Source organism: Brachyhypopomus gauderio, unplaced genomic scaffold (assembly GCF_052324685.1).
Source record: "Brachyhypopomus gauderio isolate BG-103 unplaced genomic scaffold, BGAUD_0.2 sc108, whole genome shotgun sequence".
Lineage (NCBI taxonomy): Eukaryota > Metazoa > Chordata > Actinopteri > Gymnotiformes > Hypopomidae > Brachyhypopomus > Brachyhypopomus gauderio.
In genome coordinates, this window is record NW_027506929.1 from 206,529 (window position 1) to 222,001 (window position 15,473).

Genomic DNA, 15,473 nt, shown 5'->3' on the forward strand with positions numbered 1-15,473 from the left:
TATTAAAATATATATGTTATGGGAATGCAGTGTCTATGTAGAGAATCCTTCTGTGGTCAAGATCAGTGGCATCTACAACTGTTGTCCTTGAAATACAACTTGTCATTTGCTCCTCAAACATCGAATATTTTATGGTAAATTTATTATAGTTTGCTGTGCAGATGTGCTCTTGCTGTTGTGCTAGGAAAGTGTGGCGTACGTCGAAGATATTTCGCCAGGAAAAGGAACTGAAGGGGGAAACCAAGTCCACCAGTGGGTGTAGTGACTGCGCACTTGGGGATCAGCGTTCTGTCTGATCTGGTCAGCGGTCACACGCGCGCTACATTCGCCTCCCCCTCTCACTCTCTCCCTCTCCATCTCTCTGTCTCTCTCTCTCTCTCTCTCTCCGCACACGCATACACTCACTCGACACAGCACCCTGGCAGTTTAAGTAACAATTTTCTCTATCACGCGAGACTCCACTTGGTCTGCCCAGTCCCACAGTACTTTTGTTTACTCGTCGTTATAACGTCTTTGCTTTTTTCCTCTGTTATTGGGAGATTATCTGAAATCTGTTTTGGATTAAACTGTAGGCTGATGTCGCTACAACACCCCGGAGAAAATAAAAACAGGAATGTAGACTGAAGAGAAACACGTGTATGAAGTTGCTTTGCGCGTTTGCTGTAAATTGAGAACAACAAGTAATTGTAGCTTTTTCTCTGTATGTAATTGCTCGGGGTCTTTACTCTAAATATGCTGTCACTCAGATTAATATGACTATGACTGTGATCCATTTAATGACAAGATCATTCATTCAAGATCGATTCATTGTCAATCTTATTGATAGAAGTGTTTTTTTTTTAAGAAAAAGCCTTTGCTTTAAGTTAATTAACAAAGGATTATCTAATGCACCATTCCTAATACGCAGACCATCGGTCCATTAGGATAATGAACAATACTAATGACGGAAAATAAAACCCGAAAACAAAAGGGGTAAAAAAAACCTGAATAGCCCTGCACCGTCGTGAAATGTCGGAACTTGAATAAAACATTCTGCATCTGAAGAGAAGGCAAACATTGTTCAAACCTATTCCGTTCTCTCTCTCGTCTTGATTTAATGTCATGTAAACCTGATGTAAGACAGCCTCTTAATTGATCTATTAGTTGTTGCCTGAGCCCGCGAATTCGTTGCTCCATGCCAGCAATCCATGCCGTTATTGTCGGTCCCCCCAGGTATAGAACTACCGTGCTAATCCCATTGCGCATGCTTCATTACCTTCAATAATGTTTGGCGGCTTTTCTTTACAGCCTCCGTTTTAATTAACTTTCCTTTAAATATTTAATACACGCCAAAGGTAGGCTATTTATGTCGCCCGCGCGCATGTCCTCTGGCATTCTTTTTCATTGCAGTAGAAATGAACAGAGGGTAGGCCTTACATCCTGCCCCTTACATCCTGCCCCTTACATCCTGCCCCTTCTATTTTTTCTCCATATTCATTGTTTAATTGAACTTTACTACGTAAATGTATGCTGTATCACATTTGTGTCTTGGGCGATTTAGCTGCAGTGATATCAGGTCTATAGCTAAATCACCCTTGACCCAACACCGAGTTTATCATGGCTACAATGAATTTTCAATTCCGGACGAGCACATTTTCATTAAAAATTAATACCGAGCTCTTAAATTCTTTTTCATGTTATTATCGACCATGTCCAGGTCCGATTCTCTTTTAATCAAAATAGTATTCAGAATGCGATTCCGCGAGATTATATGTAGGAAGATTTGTCGAAACATAGGCCTATCTCGCCTGTTGGACAGATTGCTTAGAATTGTAGATCCTGCTAGATAATCTCAAACCACCGTCCGCTGACCTTCAGTAAAACCTGCAGGACGAGCCGTGCGTGCCACCTTGATCGCTTTATGATTTCGGGCACTTCCATCCGCCACTCTACTTTTACATTTACCGCAGGACAAATACAAAGTCAATTCATTTTCAAACCTTTTCTTGAAAACCGATTTTTTTAAAATCCCTTTTTGTTACAGGCCAGGTAATTTTGGATGTCCTTTTGCAGGTAAATATTTAGGCCTATAGGCTCCATAACTATGTTAGGGATTTGCTTGTTTGCTCTGCACTGTTCCCAAATGACTGGAGGTCTGTTAACGAGCGATGAAGGGTCCAGAACCTTATCGGATTTATCAAGTGGGTCCGACAGAAGCGCCAGTCGCTTTTAATGTGGTCTTCGTTGTCACTTGGGGTTATCTGCTAAAGTCACGCAGGTACACCGCGTCTCCATGGCCTGCGCTCCGCAAATAGACATAATACAGACCTAATGCTCATATTACATGATTTAATCCTCTCAGTCGAACCAGAAATAATGTTTATCTTTTCGTGGCTTAATTTACTGGCTTCTAAATTGTAGGTCATTCGCTGGATCCTTTTCTTTAATGACTTACATAAAAAAACTTTGTTCGGAACTTTACTCCGTCTGATTATAACAGTAGGCTATACGTTCGTAAATCAAAAGGAATTGTATTCAGACTGAGAAACTGTACTGATGGGTCTGTAAATGTGTTTTTATGGGCGCTCACCCCGACTGCCCCGTTTTTAATACAAGTATTCTTCTGGATGAGACGGCTGAAGGCTGCTTTGCGCCCCGAGCACAATGCCGCATTCATAACGTATTCTTTCCTTGTTGCGAAACTGAACTTTAACAAAGTGTTTGATGCCACTACCGATTAAATAATGACAAAGACGGAATAATGTCCCCTTTCTTCTCTGCCTTGTAGAGTTCATTCACGTCCTCGACTGAATTATGACCTTCCAGCAATGTCCTGGCATTATACACCGAGTCAAGAAGATAAACTTTGATCAAGCGCAGTGCTTCAAATGTTTTAATTGACCCATTTGTAAGCAGAGAAATCATGACACAGAAACGACAGTCTTTGAAAAACGCATTCTTATAAAATAGTTTAGAAATGGCAAACACAGAACACTGATAGGCCCGCTCACGATGTTCTTTTTGTCTGGAATGTTCTCCAGGTTTAAATGTTCAGCTCCTTAATAAGCAAATCAAACAGTAACAATAAGCTTTGCTTTCCTCCAGAAAACGAAACACAGGTAAACATTTAGCACGTGACCACCGTAAATATCATACACAACAAAACATCGAGAAGACGCATGACACGAAATAAATAGTGAATGAATAATTAAGGAATAAATAGATAAATAAGACCACTAAACTACGATTGCCATTGCAGACATCAGAAATCACGCACAGTTTTTTCATAACAGTTGCATTTTTTTAAATGTTGCATAAAATCTTCAACACTTTCGAAATTATATTTGTGCAAAATTATGGCTACCTCGGCTTTCACAGAGCTGAGCGCCCCTACCCGCGCTCACATCCCGAGTTTCAGCTGCCACGAGCTTTGTTCTTCATTTCAGGTCTCTAGTGCATAATTGAAGTTACAGACACGTCCCAGTGCTTAATGGTAGCGCCTCCATCATCCTGAGGACAGAAATGCAGAATGACTGAACAAACACTCCGGGAAATAACACGGGAAATAGCACGCAGTATCGCACGAATTTAGCGCAGCATTTATACGTTACATACATACATAATTTGTCATTAAATACACACACACACACACACACACACACACACACACACACACACACACACACACACACACACACACACACACACACACACACACAGATGGGGGGCTGCGGTTAGGTAGGGATTTCAGAAGGCCTTTTTTTGTTCAGTTGAGCAATAGATTAAATATAAGCAATCCAGTTATACTGATCCATTTTCTCTGTTAAATCTGTTAGATCAATCAAATCTTATTAATGTATTTAGATGTTTCCTGTGCCACCAGTGATGATGCATCTGAGTTTGTTGAACGACTGAAGTATTATCCAATAAGCAGTAATCCAATTGGATTTATCGACTGCTATTTCAGTGAAACCACAGATGTCGGTGTGGCTTCTGTGGACTTTTTTGAGAAAAACATCATATATGCCTATAAGTTGGTGTGTGTGTGTGTGTGTGTGTGTGTGTGTGTGTGTGTGTGTGTGTGTGTGTGTGTGTGTGTGTGAGAGAGAGAGATGTGCTTACCTCCTTCACCTCTTCATCACAGGTATGAAAGCTGTTGCCTTGGTATTCTGCAGTGTTAGACACGTGTCAGCAAGCAGGGGAGACTCAACCTCAGACTTCCCTCCACAGCAGATACCTACAAACCACGCAGGACACAGTCCCATTACACCCAGTACAAAACCCTACAAACCATGCAGGACACAGCCCCATTACATCCAGTACAAAACCCTACAAACCACGCAGGACACAGTCCCATTACACCCAGTACAAAACCCTACAAACCGCACAGGACACAGTCCCATTACACCCAGTACAAAACCGTACAAACCACGCAGGACACAGTCCCATTACACCCAGTACAGAACAACAAACCATAGAGAACACAGTCCCATTACACCCAGTACAAAACCCTACAAACCATACAGGACACAGTCCCATTACACCCAGTACAAAACCCTACAAACCATACAGGACACAGTCCCATTACACCCAGTACAAAACGCTACAAACCACACAGGACACAGTCCCATTACACCCAGTACAGAACAACAAACCATAGAGAACACAGTCCCATTACACCCAGTACAGAACAACAAACCATAGAGAACACAGTCCCATTACACCTAGTACAAAATCCTACAAACCACACAGGACACAGTCCCATTACACCCATTCTAGAACCCTACAAGCCACATGGGTTACAGTCCCATTACACCCAGTACAGAACTACAAACCACACAGGACACAGTCCCATTAGACCTAGTACAAAACCCTACAAACCACACAGGACACAGTCCCATTACACCCATTCTAGAACCCTACAAGTCACATGGGTCACAATCCCATTACACCCAGTACAGAACTACAAACCACACAGGACACAGTCCCATTAGACCCAGTACAAAACCCTACAAACCACACAGGACACAGTCCCATTACACCCATTCTAGAACCCTACAAGTCACATGGGTCACAGTCCCATTACACCCAGTACAGAACTACAAACCACACAGGACATAGTCCCATTACACCCAGTACAGAATCCTACAAACCACACAAGACACAGTACAGAACTCCACAAACCATCAGGACACAGTCACTGTGTATGCGGTGGACCAGCCCTGAATGCATGGTTAAGTTTGATTTGAATTTGGAAACAAATAAATGAAGTGAATTACAACACACTACACAATAGTTTACTGTAACCTGCAGGTATAGAGCAAGAGGTCAATAAGGTCACAATGTTGTCATTTTATGATGCCCTGTTTGAGAGAGAGAGAAAAAAAACACGCTGAAATGATTTACCTTCTATGTTGGAATACTGGCATGAATCTGTCACAGCCTGGTAGGAGGAGCAATACACCTGTAGTTCTCTGTAGCCCCCCATGCTGTACACCTTACTCCGCCCCTGTAGCTCCTCTTCAAACAGGCTCTCTGTGTGCCCCAGGTGTGTGGGCTCCTGGAGTCCTTTGGTGTCCCTGCTTTGGCCGCCACCCTCTACCGCCAGTGCTCGGGCTGCCTGTACCTGGCAGTTCCTGGCTCTGCCCCCAGTCCGTAGGTCGGCCCCATGCTGACTTCCTGGCACAACCCCACCAGCAGAAGCGGTCCGGGCTAGGGACCAGATCCGTGGCTTCTGCTCCGACCCCTGGAAGTGGGAGAAGGGCCCGGGGCAGACAGAAACAGGCAAAACGGGAGGCCGTGACTTGGGACCCAGAGGGTCCATGCAGTCGGGCATGATGGACGACATGCGTTTCACCCCACAGGGGAAAGACGGTAAAGTGGAGGAAATGGGCAGGTTGGAATCGCAGTCCTTTTTTACAGGGTTGGCCATGGGCAGGACGGGCGGGGGGAGAACTGGCGTGTCCTGTCTGTGTTTATCACACTCAGCGTCCAGCTTGTCACAGTCCTCGTCCTCATCCTCGATGTCATCCAGGTCACTGAGGTGGAGGTCCTCTTTGCCGTCTTTAGGGTCTGCGTAAGAATGAAGATATGCACTCTCAGAGACATTGGGAAAAAATGCCTCTGCCTCATTAATCATTTTTTAGAAACAAAAATAAGCAGATTAACTATTCATACAAATTATTAACAGCTCTGCCTCATAACAAACCAGCACATTGTTGGAAACTAACTTTATTATTGTTAGAAAACTATCTTCAGGTCAAATTATTGTTACAAAACCAACCTCTGGTGTTATTATTGTTAGAAAACAAACCTCAGGTGTTATTCTTATTAAGCCGACGTCAGGTGTTGTTATTATTACTAAGATTAGTGTCTAAGTACAGATGAAGCTGATAATAACATGGAGCAGGAACCTTTGGTGATGCTCTCCTCCTCTGTCTTATCCAGGATGTCCTTCTTGTCATCTCCAGTCTTGTTCTTAGGTGACCAGGTCATCTTGTTCTCCTTCTTCAGCCTCCTCCTGGCGTTGGCGAACCAGGTGGACACTTGAGTGAGGGTCATTTTGGTGATGATGGCCAGCATGATCTTCTCGCCCTTGGTGGGGTAGGGATTTTTCCGGTGCTCATAGAGCCATGTTTTCAGAGTGCTTGTAGTCTCTCGAGTAGCATTCTTCCTCCTGGCTGTGCTGTTAAAGTCTACAGTCCCATACCTGAAGAAAGATGTCTATATTATTGTTTTATTCCTACATTCATGCATTAATGGAAAAAAAACCCATCATTGTCACAAATGTAATATTAAAGGTCAATGATTGCCCATGTTTGTGGAGCTGACACCAACCTTTCCTAAGTATGCATAGTAAAAATCCAGACCTAATTCATCTGTCCTGCCAATACCCAAAACTGCTTTAAAATCTTGTCATGGGGGTTTCTAGTGACGTGTTATTGTAACTCTTACCTGTCATATTGATACTGACTCAGGGAGTGATCATACGGATAGTAAGCAGCATGCTGTGGTATCCCACTGTGAAGGTTCCCTGTCCCCTCCTTAACGTCATACTGTGGAGTCTGCAAAGACAACGCGTGGGATAAAATTTAAAATACAAAAGTAGTTAAGCACAAAGTGTATAGTAGTCTATGTATCGAACTTTAATGGAAGTGTTATGATAGCCTAGCTTCTATTTTTGTTTTTTGGAAATATAAATATAGTAGGCTATAAGTGAAACGCATAAATTGCATTTTGTGGCCTTATTTTCTGCTTATTATTTTCTGGATTATTTGCGTTACACAAAGTCATTACAATACAGTAAAATGTCCTTTATGAACAAGGAAAAAACAGAGATAGTATCCTTATTCGCTTATTATTCAAAGTTACTTCGGTCCTCATCTGCTTGATGCTATAAACAACAAAAAGTAATCGATAGAGCGTAGAGACTGTGATGAGTCGATCGATTAAATGCAGAACGCCTTTTAATCAAATTAAAATGCACCACATACCAGCGTGGAGTATATTGTGGACGGGTCGGTGCTGTACTGGAAGTAGTTGGCGTAATTGTGACCGGCTGTGGCTGCCGCTGTGTACGGAGAGCTGTACATCCCGAGCGCCGCGCTGAGCTCCGTGCGCGTGCTCGCCAGGAGCCGGTTCTGGTATGAGGGACAGCAGAAGGTGCCGGTGGTCTGGGACGCGTTGGATCCCTCAGAAACCGACCTGGAAATCGAATCGCAGCAAGTCGTAGTGGGGTTTGGCGACACTAAAAACTGTATGAAGAAAATTATGGAAGGACACGTTATTTGTTTGCTGTAGACATGTTTAATCTTTGCTCGTTTTGCTTTGGTGAAATGTAGCGTACGAAGGTAAGGTGTATATTTTTCCAGAAAATTCTGTATTCGACATAAAAATGTACTGTTCATAAAGTCAGTCTGATATTAGTAATAACTATAAATGTAGAGAATCATTATGAAAATGCAGTTATTTTTAATGCCATTCATGTTTTAAATAGAAGGTGGGCGTTAAATTTCATGCAGCTGAAAAGTGATTCAAAAACTTCTCGCCATGTTTAAGAATGTTGTGAAGAAGTTTGACGCTCTCTGACTTCTTACAGTGTTGAGATTAACTAAAAGTCTAATAAAAGTAGATTATCATTAGCCATACAAAAAGTTCCATGAAAGTTTATAGATGTTAACGTGGTTAAAAGTTAAAACGGCTTGGCCAATTTGCGCACACTATACAGTCCCGGTGAAGGGAGGAGCCGCGCGCTCTGCAATTACACCTTAAAGGTAATGTACACATGTTTTTGTCACCCCACAACAGCACGTGAGTTCATTCATAATTCAAATTGCGCATTACTCTAAATGTGGACAGACAACATGTACTGTTGAGTTTGACGTCAGTAAGAAAGCTGCATCAAATTTAAAGCTACCTCCAAAACACGGTAAAAGTGAAAACGTGACTGTGTGTATTGGCACGGAGCTTTAATGACAAACAACAACAATACATGTTATTATTAGTATTATTATTTGCTTACCTGAGAAGTTGCATTGTAAGGGTATCCAAACTGAGGGAAAGACATAGCTGCTTCTTTAGTTACCATCAGTAATATTCTTCTCCGCTGATCGATTGAAACCAAATCTAGCTCAAATCCACCGTCTTACACACATTTCCATGCTCGGCCTTTCGCTCAATAATAGATGACTGCACTTAAGAGGGAGTGCTCTGGCTGTTTACACCTGATCTTAGATTTATACGTACGTGTAATCCCCCTAAGGAAATAGAATTCGGAGTAAATCCCAATCAAGTATAAAATGATTGTTGGCGGTGCTGAAGAAAGCTTAAAGGATAACGTAAGACTTGCAAGATATGGAGTTCTGCTTGTGCCATTATTTGCGCCTCTATAGTACTTTAGCATTCACTCGTGCCCGGGTCTCGGAGTGACGTCACGGTGGTCCCGGAACGCCGGCTCTGCGAGGCTAGAATAATGTCTGCCAATCACAAGCACAAGCGCGCGCTTTACTTGAAATGTGTTTTGGACAGCTCTGTCATCTCGGTTTTGTGCAATAACGTGTTTTAGAGTTTTTAAAAGAAACAAAATGTGTGAGGGATCAGTCTCTCTGAGAAACATTAATCTTATTTTAGGTTCGCGTATAACGGATACTAAACAGATTTAATGTAAGCTGTAATGTAAACTTGCATTTTAAACGAATTCATTACGTTCCATTTCACAATAAAGCAGTTCTTTCATTTTTAATCTTCGCCGTGTACCTCTATCTTTATTGTACTCTTGAAGGTAGCCCTTTTTGATGGATTTCTTCTTAATACCATTATCATATTATCTACAAACAGACAAATAACTTTTTATAGATTTGTTTATATGCTATTTTGTTCAATTTTACTTTGGATATTTTGCTAGTCTAATAAGTCCTGTGCTACAAAACATCAGTGGGTTTACGCACACTTGATAAGAGGATGAACGGAAGTGGTGGCTAAAGACCTCGCATCTGTCTGTCCGCGCAGAGGTCCGACCTGATGTTAATGACACTGATGTTTCCGTCTCTCTCTATTAGGGAAAGGAGCAGTCCCAGCGGGCATGCGCGGGGAAAGGCTCTGGCAGGTCAATAGAAGACTGATTGATGTGTATCTCGGGACCTACGTGACCATTACGATAAATTCGTAATTGCATCAATTAACAGATGGAAATGGCCTTGTTTAACCAGGGAGTTACAGACTGAGAATGCGCCTCGAAATTCGAAGAGCAGAAAGGAAAAAGAAGGGAGGAGAAAAAAGAAAAAAAAGAACTGGAAGCTGAATCTCTCATGTCTAATTATACGCAGCAGTGGGAGGTGACGAGAATCGCATTTTAATCGAACGATACGCACTTGAAACGAACGGGAGAAATAACGCTCCTTTGCCCGGTATAAAAGTAAAGAGTAAAAATACGAAGCTTTATTTGATTGTTGAGACAATATAATTAAATCTCGCTCTCATTCCACCAGTGGCTTGAACTATGAACTGTTAATATCACCTTGGCCGACCGCTCCCAGTTCTTTCAGAACAATACTGACGCACTTATTGTGCCTCGCGCAGAACAGTCACTGCAGGGACGCTGATGTCCCTCCCTATAACCTTAGCGCGAGGCACGAGTTCTTCTCTCCTTATTTCCACCACTGCCAGGCATAATATACGGAGAATATATAATTGCCCTTGCTTAAAAGGGATGAGCGCCTTCCCTGGAGATCCCTCTGCGATTACGTGCTTTCTCTTCGAGTGGCGCCAGAGAGCTGCGAGTAGATATGATCCTTGATGGAAAGATGAACCACAAAGGCTAACGGAGTATAAGCTACAGTGACCGCATTCAGGCCCCTGAATACTTCACGACGACGAAAGCCATGGTCCTCGCGGAGCCGCCGACGTCTTGCCACGAGCGTGTTGGTATGACGTGTCTTCACACGTATTCCTGATGTTGCCCGGGAGAAAATGGCGGGGAGGAAGTCTGGAAAGGCGCGCGAGGTGTCAGTTTAAACTCCATGAACACATTAAACACATTAAATCACATTTCTTCAAATAATACAGCCTTTTGCACTTGTGATTGTCTATTATATGCATTTAAAGTTTAAAGTAGACTATGTGTTTTCAGACATATTCAGCTAAGCGTGTAATAAATAAATAGGATTACCTATTAATAGAGCTCTTGATTGACATAATAAAGAAAGACGTTTTTCTTGATAATTCACCTCCAAGTACAATTCACTGATCACATTAATAAAGCGCTTGGAAGGGAAACACCTCATTCTTGCGTGCGTTAGGAGTATTAAACACCAAAGGAGACGGAGACGGAAGGTCAGATCACCTTACGTGCGGTCATGATAGTTTGCTGAATTCCGACCTCCGCGCAAGGGCGCGCATGATAGCCCGAGTGCACGTGGAGCCACTCATGCATTATGTATAAGCAGCACTGGCGGTGGATCAAGGGGACTGAAACCTAAAGCAGCTTTAATTGAAGAGGCAGGGCGGGCTGACCAGCTCCTCAATCCGCCCGTATCGTTTTACCAACCTGCTATTCCCACACCGCCGTGTGGTGCTAGGTGCCGCTCTGTCTAAATTCAGACATTAACACGTCACTTGTCTCCTATGAACAACTTGTGCTGTGGTTTTTGGATAGGACTATTCCATTTACAGTTAAGATGGTAATTATGAGATACAGTTGCTACCGCTGTGTATGAACAGTTTCATTTTTGTGCCGTTCTAAACTGTCATGTTAATTTTGTTAAACAGCTACGGTTTATATCGCTACAGCTGTAACAATAGACTTGACACCAGAAATCTAGAGAATCTAGAGCAATACTGAATATATACTAAACTTCACTGTCTAAAACTGTAATAAAAAAAATCGAGATCACTTTCTGTATCATTTAATGTTCTGTAGAATGTTTCTTTAGATTGTTCAGAGTTGGAACGCAGAAGTGGCACGTGTCATAGTCTATTTCTGGAAAGCACCTATAGCAAACCCTAATGTATATGTATAAAGTGTTCAAAGCTCACTACAGCTCAGGTGTGTGAATGGGCTCTTTGGTTACTTCTGTGAATGTGTGTGTGTGTGTGTGTGTGTGTGTGTGTGTGTGTGTGCGCGCGAGTGTGAGTGTGCTAGTGCCTCTGTTAGCGTTGCATGAGGATTATCATGGCTCAGAACGACTGCACAGAAAGGTTAAACCAACAGCCGGCTTCACCTTCACATTTAATACATTTCTCATGCTGTTTTAATGAATTTCACAAAGCTTTGCAGGTTTTTCATAAGACAGATCAGAGCTTTTTATGAAATAATAATAAGAGGAGACAGAAAGAGCCGGTCTGGAAGGGAGGTTCCATTTGTGAGTGTGCTAGACTGATGCCTCATTAGGCAAACCTGATATAGGCCTGATATATTCTGATGAATCCCTGACACACAAGGACCAGAATTATTACACGCACACCCCCGCCCCAGTACATACTACATTCCCGGCCAGGTATTAATGCTGTTAAATTTTCCAAAAATTGAAAAGAAAGTAATAAATATTCTAATGAGATGTACTCAAATTATTATCATAGTGGCCAAACCAGTGCCCCACAAAACCCAAAATAAACTTTGTCTGAGCTGCAGATTAAATTGACCATGGAGGGACTTTAGTGGCTTTATTAAATAATCACAACCAAAAAAGTTCTCAGTCAGTTTTTTTCTTTCTAATAATGCCCCTGAGTGTAGGTGGTGAGCTGGTTTATTCCCTACCTATATCTTATCACAGTCTCATAATTAGGCATCATTAAGTACTCCTGTGGTTAATGACCTGAATAGGACAGTCTGCAGGAAAGGACAATGCTAAAATCTAGTTTGAACTTCCTGTCATGAAAAGAGGAGTAAATAAAAAAAAAGCTGTTTTAACCACTGCAGTAGAAGAACGGTATGAATAACACCTGGGACGCCTCACGTCTCCATTACGGTGGTCATGATGTAACAGTTTCATGTCCTTTCAAAACCAAATGAAGAATTCCAGTACTTTCATGTAAGGAAGTATAAGTTGACTTCTTGCTTGTGTGTCTACTGTCACCACCCCCCCCACCCCCCCCGTTTGTGTGTGTTTGCGTGTGCGTGTGTGTGGGGGTGTGTATAGGCTTCAGTAGCTGGCAGATGCCCCTGAAGGATGTGATGTAAACCTATCATCAGTGTTACTGTCAGAGATTTGTAGCTTGTCACATACACAGTGGCCTGGCAGTGACTTGTGGAAGTGAATTGGTTAGTACAAGTGTGTGTGTGTGTGTGTGTGTGTGTGTGTGTGTGTGTGTGTGTGGGTGTGTGTGTGTGTGTGTTGTATGATGTATGTGTCTGTTCTTGTGTGTTTTGTTAAATGTGGGTTTGCCTTGCATGTTTCTTGTTTATTGTTTCACATTTGCGTTGTGTGTGTGGTTAAACATTGGAGTGTGGATGTGTATCAGAATGTGTGTGGTTGGTGTTCTGGAGGATGGCTTCTGGACAATGGTGTCTCCTGGAGAGAGAGAAGCAGACAGAGAGACGTTTTTCCTGTTTCATTCCAAAAGCAAATCGGTCCCATTTTGGATTGTTGTCACACTAATTATGATCATCTTGTGTCATAGATTACAACATAAACATTGTCGGCGTCCGTGTCCGTGTCCGTGTTTTGCCATAACGTGATGTTTTTATAGCTGGCATTGCTATCCTCCACCATGTTTTCCTGTATTCTTTCAATCTGTCTGTCTCTCTTCTCTCCCTCTGTCTGTCTGTCTCTCTCGTCTCTCCCTCTGTCTGTCTGTCTCTCTCTTCTTTCCCTCTGTCTGCCTGTCTGTCTCTCTCTCATTCAGTCTCTTCTCTCCCTCTCTCTGTTTCTCTCTCTCTCTTCTCTCCCTCTTGTCTCTATGGCCCCCGGGGAGAGGGCCCATCTGCGGTGGGTTGCGGGCGGTTAAGTGTAAAGTGATGCCAATACAAATAGCTGTGCTTGATGTTTGTTTGCATAAACTGTTTTGAGAGGCTGGCCCCCCTCACACCCCTCTGTTCTTTTTTGTGGAGTTGGTATGAGGTTGAGGGCCACAAGTAAGCCAGGGAACACGATGCTTACCCAAGCACTAATGTTTGATTGTATTTGTTTTCTTTCTCTTTTTCTCTTTTTCTAAGGGATTTTTTTGTTTCAGTTCATCTCTCAGTCCCAATGGATTATTCTTTTCAACAGTCTGGCATATGTGGTTTAGTAGCATGGGGAGTGACAGGGGTTAAGTCTTATTTTCTGCTTGCATTAAAGCAATGCAGGCTGTAGTAATGTCAAATTTACTTTTCCCCTTGCTGTTACTTCAAAGCCACACTCTGGGTTCCAGGCGGTACTGGTGCGGCGAAGTCCTCCTAATGGAGAAGGGAGCTTTTGCCTTTCCTTTTTGATTTTGCCCCTGGGCCAGGGCAGTTCCAGTGGAGGTGTATAACGGGAAGGCGTGCAGGGCAGCAGAATTCAAGATTGGGTTACATGTACGAACTAAGACAAGTGCGCTCATTTATCCTCCATTACCAGCAGCTTGTGGAAAGGTTTGTGTTTCGGGGCCCTCATCCTGGGGATTTAGGCCAGAGCAGAAGTGACCAATCAGTGGCCGTCGTCACTTATCCACGTCTCGTTTGGCAGGTTTAGTGAAACCGGCCCAAACACTTTCATCTTCGGGTGAGCACACTGTATCCGAGGTAACCAGAAACAGACCGGGCCGCGGTGCCGGTGCAGCGTTCACGCCGGCCCGACCCGCGCAGCAGGATGGAGCAGTGTTTCCACGGCGACTGCCCAGTCTCAGGGGCCTCTGGTACCCATTTGCAGCAAGGGCCTTCTCCTCCACACTCCGCCTCCAAACGCAAGCCAGATGTCTCTAAAAATACAGCCTCTGCTCGCTCTGGTTCTCCATCGGAGATGCAGGGGCAGGCCCCAGGGCTTAAGACGTCTTTACGCCCGTGTTTCTCTGGACGGCAGAGCCAGCATCTTCAGCGTCAACCCAGAGTTGGCACATCCTGTTGGGATCATCGTCTGCCTATGTGTGAATTCTTCTCTGCGGGACACACATGTTCCTCAGACTGGGACGGCCTTACCACGCTCTGCTTACTTAGAAACAGCAAGATGAAAAATGGTGTAAAGTTTATTGCTGAGCCATTATATCGACACATTCAAAGGATCCTCCCAAATCCCACATGTCTGTTCTAGTTCTGGCCATGAGCAAAGTTCCACGGCTTTTGTTATAAAACAGCTGAAGTAAAACCTCGATGAACAGAGAGATGGTACCGTTTAATGACAAACAGGAGAACTGGCTAGCTCGGACTCTGGTGTAAGACAGCAGGAATGTCACCCCTCTCTCCCTGAATGCTGTCATGCATTTCTGGGAGTTCCTTCAGTGCCGCTGCCATTCAGACGCGACTCATCTGTTCTTTTATTTTTTATGTTTCTTTGTTTTCCAATTTTTTTTCTATTTAAATTGCCTGTGTTATACAGCCCACTGCCAGACCTGAGCATTTTGGAGTTATTTTTCCTGAACAGGAATCTGGATTTAACTACAGCAGCCTTTAGTGGAGAAGAGAGAATCTGTAGAGAGGAGCCGAAAACAGATGTTAAATAGCTGCAGACATCAAACGGCACTGTTAACTGTACAGAAGGTGAAATTAAATACCTCTGATTGGTGGAGTCACTGGTTATCGTAAAGTGGACCCGAACATTGCTGAAATGAAGCTTCTGACCTTAGCTGTGATTAGTGCATCCATCATCCGATTTCAAACGCAGTAACAGCTTGCTGGCGTTAATGCTAATTTTTGATTTGCAGATTGTCAAGCTTACTTTAGAGATCAAGGCACTTAGATCAAATCTCAAGGGTTTTGCTTTATTGATTTAGATGCGGCTCGCCTAAGTGAAAAGAAGATGCTGCTGCAGTGGGCTACGTCCTTGAAATGCAATCCTGGGAGTTTAAGATAGTTTTAAGATATTTGTCTGCTTTGCTGTTCC

At 43.2% G+C, this 15,473-nt stretch overlaps 1 protein-coding gene across 3 annotated transcripts; it reads right to left on the reverse strand.

Moving 5' to 3' along the window:
* Positions 1–2,856: 2,856 nt before the first annotated feature.
* irx6a (iroquois homeobox 6a) lies at positions 2,857–9,213 on the reverse strand. Of its 3 annotated transcripts, none has more exons than XM_076993294.1 (7): positions 8,501–9,213; positions 7,473–7,733; positions 6,934–7,043; positions 6,393–6,688; positions 5,386–6,051; positions 4,102–4,216; positions 2,857–3,489 (listed from the first exon to the last, which is right to left on the reverse strand). In XM_076993294.1, exons 1-6 carry the CDS (start codon positions 8,564–8,566, stop codon positions 4,107–4,109), a joined length of 1,509 nt encoding a protein of 502 aa, XP_076849409.1. In that variant the 5' UTR covers positions 8,567–9,213; the 3' UTR covers positions 2,857–3,489; positions 4,102–4,106. The 3 variants fall into 3 exon arrangements, with proteins under 3 accessions (XP_076849409.1, XP_076849410.1, XP_076849408.1); XM_076993295.1 differs by having other exon boundaries at positions 7,473–7,683; positions 8,501–9,208; XM_076993293.1 differs by lacking the exon at positions 8,501–9,213 and having other exon boundaries at positions 7,473–8,403.
* Between the last annotated feature and the right edge of the window lie 6,260 nt (positions 9,214–15,473).

Bases quoted from the DNA above. Each gene is read 5' to 3' on its own strand.
- irx6a (XM_076993293.1), bottom strand. From the start codon at position 7,886: ATGAACAGTACATTTTTATGTCGAATACAGAATTTTCTGGAAAAATAT. The intron at 7,044-7,472 runs GTATGTGGTGCA...TTGTCTTTGCAG, and splicing joins CCACAATATACTCCACGCTG to ACTCCACAGTATGACGTTAA. The intron at 6,052-6,392 runs GTTCCTGCTCCA...ATTCTTACGCAG, and splicing joins GGAGGAGAGCATCACCAAAG to ACCCTAAAGACGGCAAAGAG.